The sequence below is a fragment of the Fusarium verticillioides genome, chromosome 6, assembly GCF_000149555.1.
Source record: "Fusarium verticillioides 7600 chromosome 6, whole genome shotgun sequence".
NCBI classification, from domain to species: Eukaryota; Fungi; Ascomycota; class Sordariomycetes; order Hypocreales; family Nectriaceae; genus Fusarium; species Fusarium verticillioides.
The window spans coordinates 3,257,629-3,274,934 of NC_031680.1; the positions used below are offsets into that span (position 1 = coordinate 3,257,629).

General features: G+C 48.7%; 9 protein-coding genes across 9 annotated transcripts; 5 read left to right on the forward strand and 4 right to left on the reverse strand.

Annotated features, from left to right (window-relative positions):
• Positions 1-594: 594 nt before the first annotated feature.
• Positions 595-1,581, forward strand: FVEG_01763 (hypothetical protein; the record flags this gene model as incomplete). Its single annotated transcript, XM_018888760.1, has 2 exons — positions 595-603; positions 658-1,581. 2 exons carry the CDS (start codon positions 595-597, stop codon positions 1,579-1,581), a joined length of 933 nt encoding a protein of 310 aa, XP_018744764.1.
• Positions 1,582-2,950: 1,369 nt separating this feature from the next.
• Positions 2,951-4,229, reverse strand: FVEG_01762 (hypothetical protein). The gene is made up of 2 exons (XM_018888759.1): positions 3,329-4,229; positions 2,951-3,276 (listed from the first exon to the last, which is right to left on the reverse strand). The coding sequence occupies exons 1-2, from the start codon at positions 3,645-3,647 to the stop codon at positions 3,035-3,037; spliced, it is 561 nt and encodes a 186-aa protein (XP_018744763.1). The 5' UTR covers positions 3,648-4,229; the 3' UTR covers positions 2,951-3,034.
• Positions 4,230-4,373: 144 nt separating this feature from the next.
• On the forward strand, positions 4,374-6,635 carry FVEG_01761 (hypothetical protein). Its single transcript, XM_018888758.1, has 2 exons — positions 4,374-4,519; positions 4,571-6,635. Exons 1-2 carry the CDS (start codon positions 4,447-4,449, stop codon positions 6,295-6,297), a joined length of 1,800 nt encoding a protein of 599 aa, XP_018744762.1. The 5' UTR covers positions 4,374-4,446; the 3' UTR covers positions 6,298-6,635.
• Positions 6,636-8,013: 1,378 nt separating this feature from the next.
• Positions 8,014-9,334, forward strand: FVEG_01760 (hypothetical protein; the record flags this gene model as incomplete). The annotated part of the gene is made up of 3 exons (XM_018888757.1): positions 8,014-8,139; positions 8,185-8,940; positions 8,990-9,334. The coding sequence occupies 3 exons, from the start codon at positions 8,014-8,016 to the stop codon at positions 9,332-9,334; spliced, it is 1,227 nt and encodes a 408-aa protein (XP_018744761.1).
• Positions 9,335-9,572: 238 nt separating this feature from the next.
• Positions 9,573-9,887, forward strand: FVEG_01759 (hypothetical protein; the record flags this gene model as incomplete). Its single annotated transcript, XM_018888756.1, has 1 exon — positions 9,573-9,887. The coding sequence occupies one exon, from the start codon at positions 9,573-9,575 to the stop codon at positions 9,885-9,887; it is 315 nt and encodes a 104-aa protein (XP_018744760.1).
• Positions 9,888-11,593: 1,706 nt separating this feature from the next.
• On the reverse strand, positions 11,594-12,055 carry FVEG_14918 (hypothetical protein; the record flags this gene model as incomplete). Its single annotated transcript, XM_018903952.1, has 1 exon — positions 11,594-12,055. The coding sequence occupies one exon, from the start codon at positions 12,053-12,055 to the stop codon at positions 11,594-11,596; it is 462 nt and encodes a 153-aa protein (XP_018744759.1).
• Positions 12,056-12,158: 103 nt separating this feature from the next.
• Positions 12,159-12,791, forward strand: FVEG_14917 (hypothetical protein; the record flags this gene model as incomplete). Its single annotated transcript, XM_018903951.1, has 1 exon — positions 12,159-12,791. The coding sequence occupies one exon, from the start codon at positions 12,159-12,161 to the stop codon at positions 12,657-12,659; it is 501 nt and encodes a 166-aa protein (XP_018744758.1). The 3' UTR covers positions 12,660-12,791.
• On the reverse strand, positions 12,783-13,517 carry FVEG_01758 (hypothetical protein). Its single transcript, XM_018888755.1, has 2 exons — positions 13,433-13,517; positions 12,783-13,384 (listed from the first exon to the last, which is right to left on the reverse strand). Exon 2 carries the CDS (start codon positions 13,351-13,353, stop codon positions 12,919-12,921), a length of 435 nt encoding a protein of 144 aa, XP_018744757.1. The 5' UTR covers positions 13,354-13,384; positions 13,433-13,517; the 3' UTR covers positions 12,783-12,918.
• A 1,080-nt stretch (positions 13,518-14,597) lies between these two features.
• On the reverse strand, positions 14,598-15,965 carry FVEG_01757 (hypothetical protein; the record flags this gene model as incomplete). Its single annotated transcript, XM_018888754.1, has 3 exons — positions 14,598-15,610; positions 15,665-15,798; positions 15,853-15,965. 3 exons carry the CDS (start codon positions 15,963-15,965, stop codon positions 14,598-14,600), a joined length of 1,260 nt encoding a protein of 419 aa, XP_018744756.1.
• Between the last annotated feature and the right edge of the window lie 1,341 nt (positions 15,966-17,306).

Sequence of the window (17,306 nt, forward strand, 5' to 3'; positions counted from 1 at the left end):
GGAGGGGTTTATACCTCCGCTGAATGAGTGGCAGGGAGCGTGTTCTTTGTCGCCTCCAATTCGTAGACGGAGAGGAAGAAAGAGTGTCAAGGTCAGTTTGCGTTCGTACATATTGACTCTGAGAAGGCAGGTGTTCGCGTAAGTTCCCTGTTCAAAGGCGAACAACAAATTCACATGGCCCGCGTGCAGCAAGCGTAGTACATGTAAAAACAGGACAGCAGGTTTATTACTTAGGCGAGGGGCTCGACTTGAAATGCTGTCGAAAATTTCAAGGCGCGCCCTTAGGGTCCCTGTGACCTGAGGAAGAAGAGAGCGGAGCCCCTGTAACGACAGTCACTGGAGTGGAGAGGATTTGCGTACCTACGTCAGAACAGTGGCTTGAGCACTAGGACTGCCCGCCACGGTTAAGTGCCTCAGAAGTACAGGCATCTCGCAAGAAGCCCTAACGTAGCAAAAACATAAGGGTCCGAGTCACGCCTCAACACAGAACAGCACAACATGACTGCTCCAAAACCCTAACAGATCAAAAGAACTACACCATCTGCCCTTTTCGTCTTTGCCTTGCCTTTCTTTCAGTCATGAACGGCCCTGCTGATGGTCCTCGTGCGTTTCTTTCATCGTATCTTCCTCCTCTCTGCTCTAGCTAACCAGCAATAGCCGGATATCACGTTGGCAACGTCCTGGAGTTGCAAATACTCCAATCCAACACCGATCTCCTTCCCAGTCCGATACGGTCTCGGCCAGCTCATCACCAGCACCATATTTATCGTGGTACGCGTCAATTTCGACGCTGGGTGCGCTATCGTGGAGCTCTACGACCCTCGGTTTGGTACTCAATTCCGCGAGTGCTATGACGAGAACATCCCATATTGTGATACGGCCAAGGCAGCCTATCACGCCTTTATGCAACGAAGAGCTATGGAGCCTTTCCTTCAAGAGCTGGACGATGAGCGGTCGACACCCGGCGTGATCCCTCGCACTGCCAGCGACATTCGAGATGAGCCTGATGGAGTTGCCCGGTTCGAAGCTGCGCTTTGGAGAAATGCTGACAAGGCTTTCAAGACCGAGACCGAAGCGTACACACGTATGCAAGATCTGCAGGGTGTCCTTATCCCAAAGCTTTACGCTACTGTGCGCGTCGTGACCGCCAAGGAAAACAAACAGGAGGATGAATATCTTGACATTCATGGCATCTTGCTCGAACCCATCGCAGGATGCTCTCTGAATGATCTTATTGCCGCAACCTGTGCCCCTACGACCAAAGAAGAATGGTTCTCCATCGCACGGAGTGCAGTCGACTCAACACACGAGATCAATAAAAGAGGCATAGTTCTCGACGACAGTACCCCCCGCAACGTGGTTATCGACCAAACCACGCACCAGGCTTTCATCGTTGACTTTTCCGAGTGCTTCTTCAGAGACACAATGTCTGATCGTTGGGCAAAGGAGGCGGAGGGCTGGAATGCTGAGGCCGAGTACTGCGAGGGGTTAGAGCGAATGATAACCCTGGGCGATCGGGCTCCCTATGGCGCGACGGGTCCGCAAGAAGTTTGGATGGAATCTGGATGTCATCTATCCTAAATCGGATGGTCTGCTCTCGGAGAGCAAGTGCCAGACCCTGGACCAACAAGGATGCCATCTAGCTGACTCTGTCGAAGTTCGTGACACTGAAGCAGGATCCACGCAGCGATACATGGCCCTGTTAATTGGACAGGCAATCACTGCAGCTGCGTGTAGTAGGCCTTTTCTCTTATTAGCTCCTACCAAGTGGCGGCCAACTAACAATCACCTCTTACAGAACAAGCTCGAAATTCGATACGGACAAAGAGAAACTGTTTTGATCCTGGATTGACGGAACGACTTCCAGGATCAGCAACTCTTTGCTTACACTTTGTTTGAAGTCTTCAGCTCTCTTATCATCTGTTACGCAAATTGTCCGTCTCGAACCCCCTTGGCGTGAGCTATCGAAATGCTCGTTAAGCCCCCTACCACAGTTCGAAACTACCCACGTCTTCAAAAACCACCTATGAATCGTCAACATTACGGCTGACATACCCTTGAGGGCGCATCAACCACTGTCAATGGGCCTTGGACTGCGAGTTCGGCGAAGGTGAAGAGCGTTTCAGTACCATCACGAGCAACAAATTTCCACACTACGCCGACAACCGAAGACCGAGCGATCGCGAACATCCAATACGAACGTCGAACATTGAACCTATCTCTCCCCCAAGACTGGAAAAGATCTTCCTACGAACCAACACGAGAGTGACATCACTACCGAGAAGTGATGCCTCGGGGCCTACCAAACACAGTGAGGCGAGCAGGGAGACAGATCCACGCTATCTTGAAAGAGCGAAGGAAAACCAGACGAGCAACCTCTCGTACCTTATCTTGCAGACTTTCACTGCGTGTCCCTCTATACAGCCTTGCAGGCTCTGGCCTCGGCATTAGCAGATGCACCTGCGGAGGGGAAGCCATCACCATCAACGCCGCCACCACAACCATCAGAAACGGTGCCAATGCCTGTACAACGACCCTCAACTGCCACAGCATCTACCGAATGAAGTAGGGAAGAATCTGTATCAAGACAGCCTTTACATCAGACGCGCGAGGATCTCTCGACCTACCCTGAGTATCCTCCATCTCATCTACACTTGAAGAACAGTGGAGTTCATAGTGGTTGTGGGCCTCCACGAAAATCCACACTCCGGCGTGAAGGCGTAGTTGGTATACCCGCGTGGATGTATTCCGGCCCTGTCTTGACATTAGCTGGCGGTGGAAGAGGGGAGTCACATTGAAGCAAGGTAAGAGATCTTGCGAAGTCTCCTCCTACGGTACCTGACAACTTGCAGTACGTCATCAATCGAAGATTTGAACGCAAGGTTTATATCGGCGGTCAGGGGCTGTGATAAGGTTGAAGGAACAAGGCCCAACAGGAGGAACTTGTAGCATGCTGGAAGACAGAAATGAAATGATTGCTATATTTATGTTCAGTGCCCAACGCAGGAATCAGAGACGTAGGAAATCTAGAAATCTACATGACACACAACAGCATCAAAGTGACCCAAGTAACCGCCATAATGGTACCCGTGACCTTCCCAGCACCGTTACCAACCGTCTCAGTCGCTGTAGCTGCGGCGGCCGTCGTCGTAGCTATGGGAGTTATTGTTGCAGCCGGTTTTGTAGCCTGGACCTCGATGCCCGAGACTACACTCGTTGCTGCGCGGACATAAGAGGTTGACGAGAAGGAGCATTGCGACATGATCTTATCGATATCTACAGAACGTTAGCTAGAAGATCAATGTCAAACCACAGTTGGATCTCTGACCTTCTGTGTCCTTGCTGTTCTGCGCCATGCAGCTCGCGCACAGTCCCATCACACCCTCGACGTCGAAACTCCTGTTTGTGCAAATACAAGCCGCTTCTAAGGGCTCTTCGTCGTCTTCGTGATCAAGGATGACAAGGTCTCGTCTTCTGACGGTGTGCTTCTCGGGGCCTTTGGGGTCAATGTCGCATACGTTGGTGAGGTTGACGATGGGTTGACAGATTGTCTTGCAGGTGGTTGGTACGTCGTCTGCGCTGAGCTCTTCGGCGAACGCAGTAGGGATGAGGGCAACCAGGGCCGCGAGAAAGATTGTTGAACGCATTGTGAAGGGAGTATATCGAGTCGGCTGATAGGTCGCTGGTGATGATGCTGAAGGTCTGATTTGGAAGGATGCAAATTGATCTGGGCAAAAGGGGCCTTATTTGTGCCAAAGATTAGATCTATCTATAGAAGCCAAAGATCAGCAAGAGACCAAGAAGTTTGTAGATATCGGTAAAGATCAGCCTTATTGGTGGTGTTTCAGGCGTTTCACAAGATGAGACAAGCATTGCGCCCAAAAATAACTGGAGCGCGATGGCATAGGCCATTGAGCTTATCAAAATCGCTAAAAGAAAATATGTTTAAAGGTTATGAGATGCTTCCCAGCAGTTTCTAGTGTTTCAGTAAGACGTTTCGGCGTATCTTGATTTGAAAAGGCTGGTGAAGAGCCAGTGTTATTTTTAGGCGTTGCAGTGCTACAAACAGCGACTCGTCACACGATCCCCCAAAACGGACTGGACGAAACATGCAGGGTCAGTTCCCATGTTTCCAAACAAAGATTGAGTGTCGGAACATTGCATTAGTCTAAGGATTTGGGATTTATTTAGAATTGAAGTTCATGCTTAAATCGAGGACAGTTCTTAACGGCAAAAATAGAATCACGAATCAAGTCTCGTGAGACGGTTGAAAACCAATTGGGATTCATTGGTCGGAATGATTGATCCTCCGACTTACGCGGCTTCCCCGCAATTCGAGCAACCAGGCATCAGCTAGCAAGACCATCTGACCCCGAGACACCAAGAGAAACAAAATCCCGCTCGTTTCTATTCTCGCGACTTCTCAGACTGTTGAAAGTCGACAACATGAAACCCCAGACGGTACTCCAGGCGCTGCTAATCGCTCGAGTCTCTGGAGTCTCTGGGGAACCCTTGACTAGTGCGTCAAACCCCTGTACCAAGACCGTTTGACCGCTAACAATAGCAACAGATTTGACCTCAAGCGGAGACGATGACCCGAGCGTACTGAAGAACCGTGGAGGATGGGTTAACCCGGAGGACTTGGCGCCGATGCCGCAGTGTATCGCGCAACAGGACCAGTCCGCCTGGTTGGATGCCATGACAAAGTGCACTCGCCATCGTTGCACCTCGTACTTTATCTTTTGCACGCACTACCAGTGGCTTACTGAACTGAGCTGTCTGAGCGCTGAGTTCTCACCCGGCATTGTCAAGCACTACAGCAAATACTGTAGCAGATCCGTCCTCGCCAAGGCGCAACTTCATCACTGGATTTCGACGACAACCGGTAGAAATTGGCTTGTCGACGTTGGAGACACCAACAACTTGCAAGGCCTTTCACCTAAAAGTCTAACCGATGGGTACACATCCATAGATGTCGCCAACAAAACGCCAGCATGCCTGAGAGAAACCCCTTCCGCCGGAACTAAAGAGACGTTCGACCATGTCATCAGCTCCTGCAGCTTCACAGCCACGACACAGCATACAGGCAATACAGCTCGTCCATGGGAATATAACCCCCGCCGAAACTCCATGACAGCTCTCAGTTTCGACACCGCAAGCTACGACCTGACCAGCAGTCACATTCCAGCGGGAGAGTATTTCGACAAAGCCTGTTTTTGCAACACCTTTTCCATGTCCCAGCACGAAGAACCATGCTCGACGTTAAGCCCCAAGGATCTCGAGGCACAGCGGCGATGGATGAACGAAACTTGCGGATATACGTGGCATGAGCCGGCGGGCCTTCAACCCCGTGACATGATCCCATGGCGATGGAGGATCTACCCAAGATCCCCGAATGGCGATGCGCAATGCCCATCCAATGAATGGAAGCTGATGAGTATGGGCTTGATCAACCTGTTAACATTCTTTGCTATACTACACGCCAACAACACACGGCAGAGTAACGTCACCAGTCCTCGTCCGCTTTTCTACAATCCTGCGAGATGGATCTTGGGAGGTGTTCTTCTCGGTTGCATCCACCTACTCGCCAATTTAGCCAATGCAGCTATCATCCAATTCACCCCTGGCTACGAAGATATTCCTGCCGTACAGCTCATGTTGCTTTGGTGCTCACTCCCTCGCCTTAGTTGGCTTCCCATCTCGTCTCACGGCACCAAGAACCCCGAATCTCAGGACATGACCTCCTCAATGTCTGCAATGTTTGCGGAAGCGATTCTCCAAGCCTTCTCATTCTATCACATGTGTTTGACGGTGAACTATGGTCGGATTCACGACTTTTACTTCGGAGCTTTGTCAAGGGCGGCAAGATCGCCATTTGCTGCACTGATGTTTGGCGGTGCACTTGTATGGCTGTTCGTTGTAGCTATGATGGCTGTACCTGACATCCGGACGATACGAACTCGCGACAAGCCTGATGAGAAAGAAGGTGGCGAGTCGGACGGGGGTGCAAAGGAGGAGGAATGTCTGTTGCCAAAGTCACGAACGCGGTCTGAAGGGCACGACTACGGCACCATTTCAGCCGAGGTGGAGTCTCTTGCTCCATCTATGAAACGCCATTCACGACTTCACATGGTCCTCGCAATGGGAGTACCCCTCCTTTGGGCTGCTCAATGGCTATTCTGGATCGGATTTATTGGCCTGAGCTCCAATGATTTCTGCCTCCCGTCACTAGAAACTCTGACTGGCGTTTGGCTTGCCTCATCTGTAGGAAGCGTGACTATTAGATCTTATCTGTAGCAGTCGTCGCAGGAGAAGTTCTTCGTAAAAGACAAGGAGAAGTACATTTCCTAGGCTTTTCTGTTGTAAGTGATACGCCGTCCACAAATTGAAACTATAAACACTTCTCATTCCCGGTCGATAGTTATTCGGCTGTGGGTAACCAGTGAAGGTACAAATGAAGTTTGTCAAGGTGGCTGGTTCGTCAAATGTAACGAGTTGCGTGATGACAATTCGGCCAGGAAGCTTCGCGCTCCAAGCTACCGACTTCTATGGTTAGAGTAGGAGGACGGCATCGACATTTTGATAAAAGATATCCGTAGCTTGTCGTTATATTTATGCGTAACGTCCTTTCACGAGAAGCTTAACCTTAAATTATGCTTATTACTTGACTGTCGACCTGCTGGCCTTAACCTCAGAGTGGGGACAGTTGGTTCTGTGGCCTAAGCTGAAAGGCTAGTTGGTAATCCTTGGACTCAGCGACCTACGAAACAAAGAGATTGAAACACGTGGGCACAACGACACAAAGAAATGACCCAGTGGCGCTACCACAAACGCCATTCGTATAAGAACATGATCTCAGCCTCACTACCCCGTATATAAAGCCAAGACTCAACAATACTTCATCTTCTATCCACTTCACTGCCCCATATTACACCGTAGCCATGGGCCAAGAAGAAATGGGTTTGGAGGTCCTTCCTCCCCCTCCAGGTTATTCGACCTCAAACCAACATCAGAAATTTCTTATGCCAACATCTTTCACCATCCATAAACAAGGCGATTCAGAGGTCAAATTCAATATACGCGGAAACTCCGGGAGCACGCCACTTTCAATCGCATGCACATACAAAAACACAGAAGACGATTTCGAAGCAAGAGTGAATCTCCTCCCACGAAAAGATGAAAACGTATCGCCACTAGCAACGGTAAAATACTCCCGCCACAGCGCCGAACTAGAATTCACCAACACGTCTCCTCCTTCACATGTCACCATGTACTACCGTCTCTTGGGCGATAGAAACGCAACGCATTCTTTCAACGTCAACACCCCGCAGCGAACAAGTTTTGAGTGGAGAAATCTTGGTGATGGTGAAGGATGGAAATTGTACATGGGCTCGAGACCTGAAGTGCTGGCGACAGGCGCGCTGAATATGGGGTCTGATAAACCAACGCGATTTGAGTTTACGGATTTGGAGATGGCGAAGGAATTAGATGAGCAGTGCAAATTGGTTATTGTTACGTCGTGGTTGAGGATCTGGGATAAGGTTAGGGTTCAGTTTAGACGGTCGCCTGATGAAGGGGAAACGGAGATGATATTGTGTAGTTGCGGTTTCTGTGTGATTCTGTAATACCAGAATCTTCTTACCGATCGATAGTTCTTTTCGTAAGCGTTGGACTTGACAATAATCATTGATATATCTTTCATTGACATAGAAGCAATCGTTATAACAGGTACTTCAATGCATAAAACAAGCCTGAGATGAATATTGTTGATCCGTCCCGTTAATATCGCTTGGCTTAACGAGAGGCCCTTGTAAGATTTCAACCAATGAACAGACACGGAGGTCAATCCGTTCGGCATTCCACTCCTGACCCCGATCGAGATTCAACAACCCCATCTCCCCATGACGCAACAATTCGCAAATCCCCCTTCAACACAAACAGATCCATCAAAAGAACTCAACTAAACAGAAAAAGTCTGTGTATTGAGTTGCCGAGTCAGATCTACTGCGTATTATGAACTATCCTCCACTTTTACCCCGCGGTCCAACCTCTCTCTCAACCGAAGCCGTCCCTACTCCCACACCCAAAAGACGCGCCGTCGCAGTAGCTTGCGACTCATGCAGGAGCAGAAAAGTCCGGGTACGTTCCTCCACCCCCGTTGTGAACTTATGCTTACTTTTATAGTGCACGGGCGAGTTTCCGACATGTGTCGCGTGTGAGCGCCGTGGGGGCGAGTGTCACTACACTGATATTGCTAATGACCGTGAAATGCACTCGAATCAACTCAAAAAGAAGGTCAAAGAGCTGGAGGATGAGAACAGAAGTTTTAGAAGTTTGTTTGAGAGTTTGAGGAAGGCAGATGGTAGAACGAATGAGGACATATTGCGGAGGATACAGGCTGGTGATGATTTTGGGACCGTCGTTGAGCATGCTCGAGATAGCAAAGGGAAACGGAAGAGATCTACGTCGCCAGGTTCACTGACTAGACAACAGCCATCAGATTGGACGACTATTCGTGGCATTCTACCCAGAACACCAGTCGCTTCTCCTGCGGCAGTCTACCCCATCGTGCTACCTATTCGCGCCACACAGTCTCCCACTCCCCTTCCTTCACCACCCATCAATACGCCCACCTCTCCGAAAGATGCTATCCTGGGCCTCTTGACACTCCCTCGAAAAGGGAAACCAGATCTTATCCTGCTCAATGAGGCCCATCCTAAAGAACACTGCGACCTTCGTTTGAACGAGCTATCCGTCTCGTATTGGACACGTGTACCCATAAGTAACCGGTCCGCTTCAACACTCATCTCCACATTTCTTGAGACAGATAACTCTGCCGTTGGGTTCATCGATGAGGATCTGTTCCTCACAGATCTAGTACAGCATAATCCGACATTCTGCTCTGCCTTTCTCGTCAGCTCGATACTCTATCTCTCTTGCGTAAGCAACTCTCCCGTCCCCTTGTTTCCCTTTACTAACACCGTAGCAGTTTGCTCACAACGCATCTGATGGCAGAGCAGCCACCCTTGCACATAGCTTTTTCAACGACGCAGAGCGACTATATCGCGCAGAAAGATTATCAGACAGTCTCACGACCCTAGCAGCCATCAACATCTTTAGCTTGGGGTGCTTCACTCACGGAAACGATAATTTGGGCCAGGATCTCCTCTTATCAGGACGACAGATGGGGAACCGTATGAATCTTTATGGTCTGGATGCTACAAGCTCAGAGATGAGGGCGTTTCAGGAGCTACCAGATGATCATCCAGAGTCACAAGCTTCTTGGGGGACTTTTAATTGGCTGACGGATGTGAACTCGAACTTTACTCGGTGACTTCATATTAACTTCCAGTAAGGATGTAGTCCCTTGGTATGCTAGTTTTGGATCAAAAGCCTTGGCGCTACGATCAGAAAATTTACTTTGCTCATAGACTACATGTTTGAACATTGACTTTACTTGCTCACCCAGTAAGGGGTATAAAGCCTGGCATCTCTCCTTCGAAGTCCAGTCCAGACTTTGATCTGCCGCTTCCGCTAGCATTCCACTTCTACGCCGTCCTCGCATGAAAGCAATGGCCTCCTCTTCGGAGTCAACGGCCTTGCAGAGCCCGGCATCGCATCCTCGTCTACCTTTCGACGTCGAGATCTTTATAGTCCGTGATCTAATAGAGGTCTACAAGCACGACGAGAAACGCCTGGCACCTTTAGCCACTGTCTCTGAAACTTGGCAACGGATCGTGGAGAAGCACACTTTTCAGGGCTTTAAACTGAGTGTACAGGAGCTCCCCGTCTTCCAGGGCTTTGTTCGGAGAGGGCGGCTACAACTTATCAAATCCATCACCCTCAAAGTCCGTACAAGCCCCTCCTGGCACGAAGATTGCGACTGAGATATCTTCCAAAATATTCTTTCTAGCCTAGTTTCGTCCACCACTGCTATTGAGTCTATACGCATAGAGAGATGGTGGAATGTGTTTGGCATTTGCGATAGTCGCGGTATGTGATTCCCTCCTCAGCTCCTGGTTTTGTTAATGTTAAGACTTGAAAGCTTCTTCGATGTTGTTCAAAATCCCGCCTTCAATGAAACAACTTTCCTATTTTCACGGCGTTAGTCTGTACCCTCAGATAGGAGGAAGAACAGCCAATATGGAGCTACTGGATCTCATCTCGCAGGCCGCGGACCATCTCGAACATATCGCCGTATCTTATGCCGTCAGCGCGGACGACTTCTTGGATCGCTGCAGAGAAGTAAAGTTTAGAAAGCTAAGAACCTTGGCACTGACCTATCGTTTCAACGGAATCACCAGCAATAAGTTCTCGGTGATTGCATCACAAGCGGTCATGAGAATGCCCGCGCTCGAGATGTTGGAGGTATGGGAGTTAGGCCTGCAATGACTACAAGCTCATATCTTTAGGTACGAGAAGCTCGGCACGGCTAGGGGTCGAATTAGCTGGCAGACCTGCGGTCATCGTAGGCTCCATCCAGGTACATCGAAGGCCTGGAAGAATGTCTTCGCTGGTACGGAGGGTTGCACACTTGAGATAGAGGAGCACCGATTCGCCCGCGCCGATATCGTGACCCTTTCGGACATGTTGCCGCATTTGATGCTAAAAGACAAGATTCTCCATGCATCTACTAGGAAACGGGTTTCGGAACTTACAATGTGAGCCAGATATCTTTATTATTTTTGGCTTCTTTCCGTTTCGCAGGCAGAGGCTTTCAGCAAGATCTTGGTTTCAAATCACAAACCTTTCAGATATTTGATGAATCTCGCTTCGGCCTTTCTTCTGTATTAGCATAAAGGTGGCTTGCGGCTCGTGGCTTATGAGTCCTGATCACTACCGAAAACTTTGCTTGAAATCTTGATTTCTGACTCATGTACTTTCTTGTGGTTTTTAACTCTCAGCCAAAGGTCCCAACGGCGAATAGCATATTTGTTATCAATAAGCAAGTACACATGAGTCATTCTGATAATGATTGGGAGGCTTTTGATACGTGTCATGTATGGATCAAACACGGGAGTATTCCATTCAATTCCATAGAGCGTAAGGTCGCAAACTCTAACTTTGAAGGATAAAAAGTCTGAAATTGTTTTATCCCCTTCTCAAGCAACGAGTCATCTTTCTAATTATAAAGTCACTCGATATCCCAGAGTAACAAACTTCCAGGTTACCCACTACCTTACATTTTAGCCATACTCATACGGAAGTACATTGCCCCATGATTTCTCCTACCACAGACGTTAGACACAATACATCGCTTTGCACTAGGGTCCCTCCCGAGATCGAGTTATACATCGTCCAAGCTCTGATAGAGGCGCACAAGCGATCAAAGAAACCAACATTCCGCTTATCGACCTTTGCTACCGTTTCCAAAACCTGGCAACCTATCATAGAGAAGGAAACATAAAACCATATAAAGATAGCGTCACATGAGCTAGGCTCCTTCAAAAAGCATGTCCGATCCTACCGGAAGCTACCTGTCAAGCATATTCTTTTCAAGATCACCTACAGCTTCTTCCGGGATGAGTCGGGTGTCGATGATAGTCAAAAAATCCGGTTTTCGAAAGCAGTGCACGCCCTTTGGCGTATCCTCTCAAGATAGAAGGCATGTCGTGTTACAGTGGAGCTGGGTATTGTCTCTAATCGCGCAAGGCGCGTCACTGACACTCATAATCAAATTGGCGCCTCCCAGCACTACGCTCTGGACCGTTCCCGCACCCTTGACCCACGTCTTGCGGAGGTGCTCGACTTTTGGGTCTATTATGGTCCTTTCTTCATGGGAAGACACTCTGCTAGCTTCGACAGAACTTCTTTCCCGACACAGGGGGCCATGAGTCTGCCCAACGTTGATGCCATCGCTGGGCTGGTAATTCGAAGAGAATACTATCCAAACATATCTCCAATGACTCTCTATGAAATCATCTCGTCTGCTCCCTGGATCGAATCCATTCATCTTGAGAGATGGTGTTATGGCTGTCGTGTCCAAGATGGAAATTGGGATCGCGGTATGTGTCTCTCCTTTCCTACACTTCTTCAATGTCCATAATACCAACATCCTGTAGCTTTCCAGCGGGTAGGCTTTTTAGTCCCAGAATCAGCAAAACGTTTGACCTATTTTGAAGAATACCATACCCCATTATCATCAACATCGTGGGGAAATGGTGCTGCCACGACCAAACAGCACACTTCTGGACTCCATTTCCAACGCCGCAGATCGTCTTGAGCACATCGCTGTCTCCTTTGCTTTCGACGTACAGACACTCTTCCATAGGCTCGTGCAAACAGATTTCAAAGCGCTCAAGACTCTCGCACTTACGCCTTCTTTCAGTAATTACTCTGAGAGCCTCTTAGTTGATGCTGCAGAGGCAGTGACGAAGATGCACGCTCTCCAACTTCTAGAAATTTGGAATTTCGAAGCTGGTCAAGCTGACTTTTTCCGGTACGAGAGACTCGATCGATACCAAGGTCATATCATTTGGCATATCACCGAGGACCGCGAGCTCTCTTCAGTCGTGGTACAGAGTTGGAAAGATCTGCTGAGGACAGGTCAGAGTGGGCTCGAAGTCAAATGTAGCAGTTTTCCGGTGGAGATGGAACGTCCTCAGGATCTTCTTCCTCATTTGAAGTTGGGCCAGCAGATTCTTCGTAATTTCACCTAGAGGTAGAATTAGGCTCAAGAGACTATGGCCAGAGACCTTGGTGAGGAACTCACACCGGACTACCTTTTCCATGTTCCTGTTTTCTACGGCACCACCACGTAATAAAATTGTCACTGAGTTCCATTGTCCCGACTGATGTTTGCATATTATGTATTAATGACTATACTGACATTGAACATCCAAGACATTGCGACTAATAACATGAATCTCCACATCTAAACCATGCTGCTATGTACTAGTGCCAGAGATCTCCCGTCGCTTAGTTGGGAAGGTTGGCAGGGGTATAAGACTGATCGGGCTTAACAACCTTTCCGCTCTGGACCTGCTTGTCGGTATAAGCAGGCCAGACGATCTGTCGCTTGGAAGAAACAACAGAGAAAGTGGTGAATCCGTTTCCAGGGCCGAACTGGCCGCTCCAGCCAGAGGTGATGGTGAAGTCACCGCACTTGACCGGTCCTCCGTTGCGCTGAGACGCCTTGCTGCCCTTGACGACGTACTTGCAGCCGGTGGCGGCACCCTTGTGGGTGTCGATCTTGAAGTTCCAGGTGCAGGAGCTGTCGTCCTTGGCGCAGCTTCGCTGCATGTTCTCGATGGTCCATTGGGGGCTGGCGGCCATCATGTTGACGGCGGGAGCGGGAGCAGCGGAGACACTGGTGGCCAGGATGGCGGCGAGACAGGCGAGAGAGAACTGCATGATGATGGTTGAGGGAGGCTGTTTTGTGGTTCTGGAGGATGTTAGTGTTTGAAAGGTAGACTTGGTTGAGGTCGCTTACTATTAAGGTAGTTGAGTGTTGGTAGCGATTGTGATTGAAGCGAGTGAAGACTGATTGAGTTGAAGCTGATGAGAAAACAATTTACTGCTGGTGTATCTCCATCCTTATATAGTTTTTTGTCTCACGGAATGTAACATTTCAATCATGAGACGATTACATGATCTTTGGCAGTATACGAGTTTGAGGCTCTGAAGTCCATGGCATGACAGATCAGCCACGAGAATCTCGAAGGGTCGATTCAAGCCATAGTGCCGCTCCGCCCGAGGCTACGACCCTGAATTACCACGCTAAATCCCCAAGTTAAAGCTTCACGTGGTCAAAGGCAAGAATCTCGTATAGAGCTATAGTCTGATCTGCCCCGAAGTGGTTAGGTACATCTCGTATTTCCCGTGAGACGGCCAGTTAGAACCGTAGCTATTTTTGGCCACGAGCCTAGTCCCCTTGTAGGCAAACCACGGGGACTTTGAGATGCTGTTCGTATTGTTCACCGATCATTCCACGCCGTAGATTATTGAAAAGGCTTGTCCCGATGCGTAGCGAACTTGCTATTTCTGAAGACAACGTTCCAATTAATGACGCCGCGGCTGGGGAAGTAGATCGTTTATTTCGGAACATCGGCATCCGTCGTGTCCAGGGGCCAAGGGTCTCGGGCTTACCCGCTCCCCTAGATTTAGCCTTTGTTGCTACCCTGTGACGTTACAGATGCTTGTGATTTATGTCACGTTGGCTTATGGATGAGGAAAATGCCGTACAGATTTGCGTTGGGCTTTGTAGCAACCTGCAATTGCCGATGACTTGCCTCGAATTTACGGCTTCTTCGGAGTTCCAGCAGTTTACGGGTCACAGGAGCTGAATCTAAGCAGGGAGGCAGGCAATTGAGGGAATTACGCGACCTGAGCTTTTTGACTGCACTATGCAGGGAGCAACAGGGCCAAAAAGTGTCTCAATTATGGACAGATTTACTAAGTCAACTGGGTGAAATGAATGTCCACGCATTTATTTCGGGGATTCAACCTCACCATTTAGGGTTAAGCATATCTAGCAAGCGATTTCTAAAACATGCTCGGCGGAACCGTTGCTCCGCTTGTGTCTAGGGTGGGCTGCTGTGAGCATTCCAAGACGGTTCTGCGCAAGCCCGAGCAAGCCGCCCTCACCGCCCACCAGCTCAACCCAACAAGGTGTTCATAGACTCTTCCGGTCTAAACTTGCTTGTCGGGCGTATGGGTAGTCCAGACTTCTCATGAGCCATGTCAATAATTCTTGCCTGTGCAATGCTGTCCTCATAGTCAACCCAAAGTCCGGAGCCCTTATTCCCGCGAACGTGATTGACGAACTGCTCCAGCAGATGACGATATGACGACCAAAATGGCTCACTTGGCTGATCAATACCGGCGTCTTTGAATGTATAGATCTTTTTGTACTGCTTGATTGTCCATTTCTTCAAGTCTTTCTCATTCGTGTCATCTCGGATGGTGTACTCATCCACGATGTCAATGCGGTGCCAAAAGGACGATATAAGGAAGTTGCTGAAGCTTAGCTTCCTGCGCTTCCACTTGGTTTGTCCTTTCGGAAGTGACATGTCTTCAACCTTGACCTCTTTATGAGACACCGATATGTTGAAGGTTGGGAAAGTAATGACTGATGCGCGGGCGTTTATCGTAGCGCTTCCAACCCGTCCACCTGGAAACCGAAAACTTATCTCAGAAGATTCATCACAGAGATCTCCTGGAGGAGGAAGCTTCCTGACTTTGCATGCCGTACACTCCTCGGGCTCATCACCCATGATCTGACGCAGTGCATACATAGGATATGTGCCAAGATGAAGCATAGTTCCGCCACCCAACTCATACTCGAGCTGCGCGTTCCCCTTGGGTATAACATACGACGGTAACTCTGCGATAGTGTTGATAGTCTGTATGTTCTGACGGTCGATCAAGCTGAGAGAGTATAGCCAACTCGGCTGGAAGCGAAAGTGCATTGCTTCGAGAAGAACAGGTGCATTGGGCTGTCGTAACAGTGGTGATCGGAATAGCATCTCTGCCTCAGCTGCATTGACCGTGGCTGGCTTTTCAATCAGTACATGCTTTCCTTTGGAAATTGCTTTGATAGCCCATTCGTAGTGTAAGCTGGCGACAAGGGGGATGTAGACAGCATCAATCGAGGGGTCATCGAGTATTGCTAGAGAGACAAAGTTAGCTATGTAAAGAATGATAGTCTACTCGGAACAGATACCTTGATAATTGTCGAAAAAGTGTGGAATTTTATGCTTTTTAGCATATGCCTCGGCCTTTTGTTTCTGACGAGCTGCTACAGCATGGATCTCAACATCGGGTTGAGATTTCGCTGGAGTGATCAAAGCAGTTGCGCTTATGACCAGTCAGTATCACTGCGTCGACTCTCGGAATCAAATCGCTAGTTACGCAATATTTGCTGCACCAAGAATTCCGAATTTGATGGCGTTAGTGTTCTTTGGTGGTTCTGGAGGAGAGTAAGCCTGCCAATTACGGCAGAGGAAGCCAACGACTGAGGACATAATGATGAAGGAGTCAATCTATGCAGCAAGAGATTGATGATTGTGGAAAACATTATGGTAGTAAATGAGATCTTTATAATATTTCATACCTCCATTGTCGACAAATATGTCTCTTTCTTTGCGTCGTACATCTTACAGGACCTGACCATTTTACCAATCTGATCCTAGCTCCAAACTCCTGTTGGTGTCGTGAATCTGACATTTTTGCCTCTTTCGGTATAGCCTCAGGTAATCAGCGAATGTTGATGACAAACTCTTCGACATACGAGTTTACTCCTGTATTCCTTCATCCTCTCTACGCACTACTTTCTAGGGAGACTGACCCATATGTTACGCTGAATTGACCATGCCAACTCCAGCAACAGAAACCGAGTCGCCTGATGACGCCACGCAGCCGAAGCTTGGACTGCACAATGCGTCGGATGAAGCGGCCAAACGGAGAAAGAAAGTCCAGAATCGACTTTACAAACGAGCTTCGAGTGCGTATCTCACTTGTTCTAACTGGAATAAATCTTGATTATTGCAGTCTTGCTGTTTTATTTACTCTAAGCGTCATCAGAGGAGTCAAGAGTCATGAAGCTGACCAGGCTATACCAGGGTTACGTAAAGTAACAGGCGAGAAGTCGAAAAGTAGAGAGGGGCGACAAAATTACCAAGTCACTCGCTGGGGGCTTGATGAGTATGGTTCAACAGAAGCCCCAAGGCCTCCCAAAAGGTCCACTGTAACCTCAGTGACGAGGACGCAAACCAGTACAGAAGAAAGCAGCAGCGTGGCGACGCGGGACCAAGACCTATGGTTCCCTCTGCCACTCGATCATCTGATACATCTTGTCAAATACAACGTGTTTCGTGGACTTTGGCGGAACAAATTCATGGTGGACAGTTTGACAGTGACTTATTATGCACCAGGTTCTTCGATCGCAACTGGCTTCGCCTTTCCAAGATATTCCTCCATACTGCCCAAGACGCCGGAATATCGTGGCTCGCTGGCACCAACACAAAGTCAGATGAGACTCAATCACTTTTCTTGGATCGATTGTCTTCCTTGTCCGATAATGCGGGAGAATCTTATGAGCAATGAGTTCAATTTTAGCCATGTTGACTTTCTCAGAGATTTGGTCGGGACCTTGATCAATTTGGACCTGTTCAAGGCACCGTTTCTGCCTGCCACTACCAATGATCAAAATACTTCAAGTGGCCTGGAGACAGTGGCTGAAGGTTCAGGACTTATTCTATGGGGAGAACCTCATCTAATAAACAGTTGGGAAGTAACACCAGACTTCTTGCTAAAATGGGGGTGGACGATCATGAATTGCCAGGAATTGTTGAACTCGACGAATT

Excerpts from the sequence above, each read along its gene's own strand:
- FVEG_01758 (XM_018888755.1), bottom strand. The coding sequence starts at position 13,353 with ATGCAGTTCTCTCTCGCCTGTCTCGCCGCCATCCTGGCCACCAGTGTC.
- FVEG_01762 (XM_018888759.1), bottom strand. The coding sequence starts at position 3,647 with ATGCGTTCAACAATCTTTCTCGCGGCCCTGGTTGCCCTCATCCCTACT. Across the intron at positions 3,277-3,328 it reads GAACAGCAAGGACACAGAAG|ATATCGATAAGATCATGTCG; the intron begins GTCAGAGATCCA and ends AACGTTCTGTAG.
- FVEG_01761 (XM_018888758.1), top strand. The coding sequence starts at position 4,447 with ATGAAACCCCAGACGGTACTCCAGGCGCTGCTAATCGCTCGAGTCTCT. Across the intron at positions 4,520-4,570 it reads CTCTGGGGAACCCTTGACTA|ATTTGACCTCAAGCGGAGAC; the intron begins GTGCGTCAAACC and ends CAATAGCAACAG.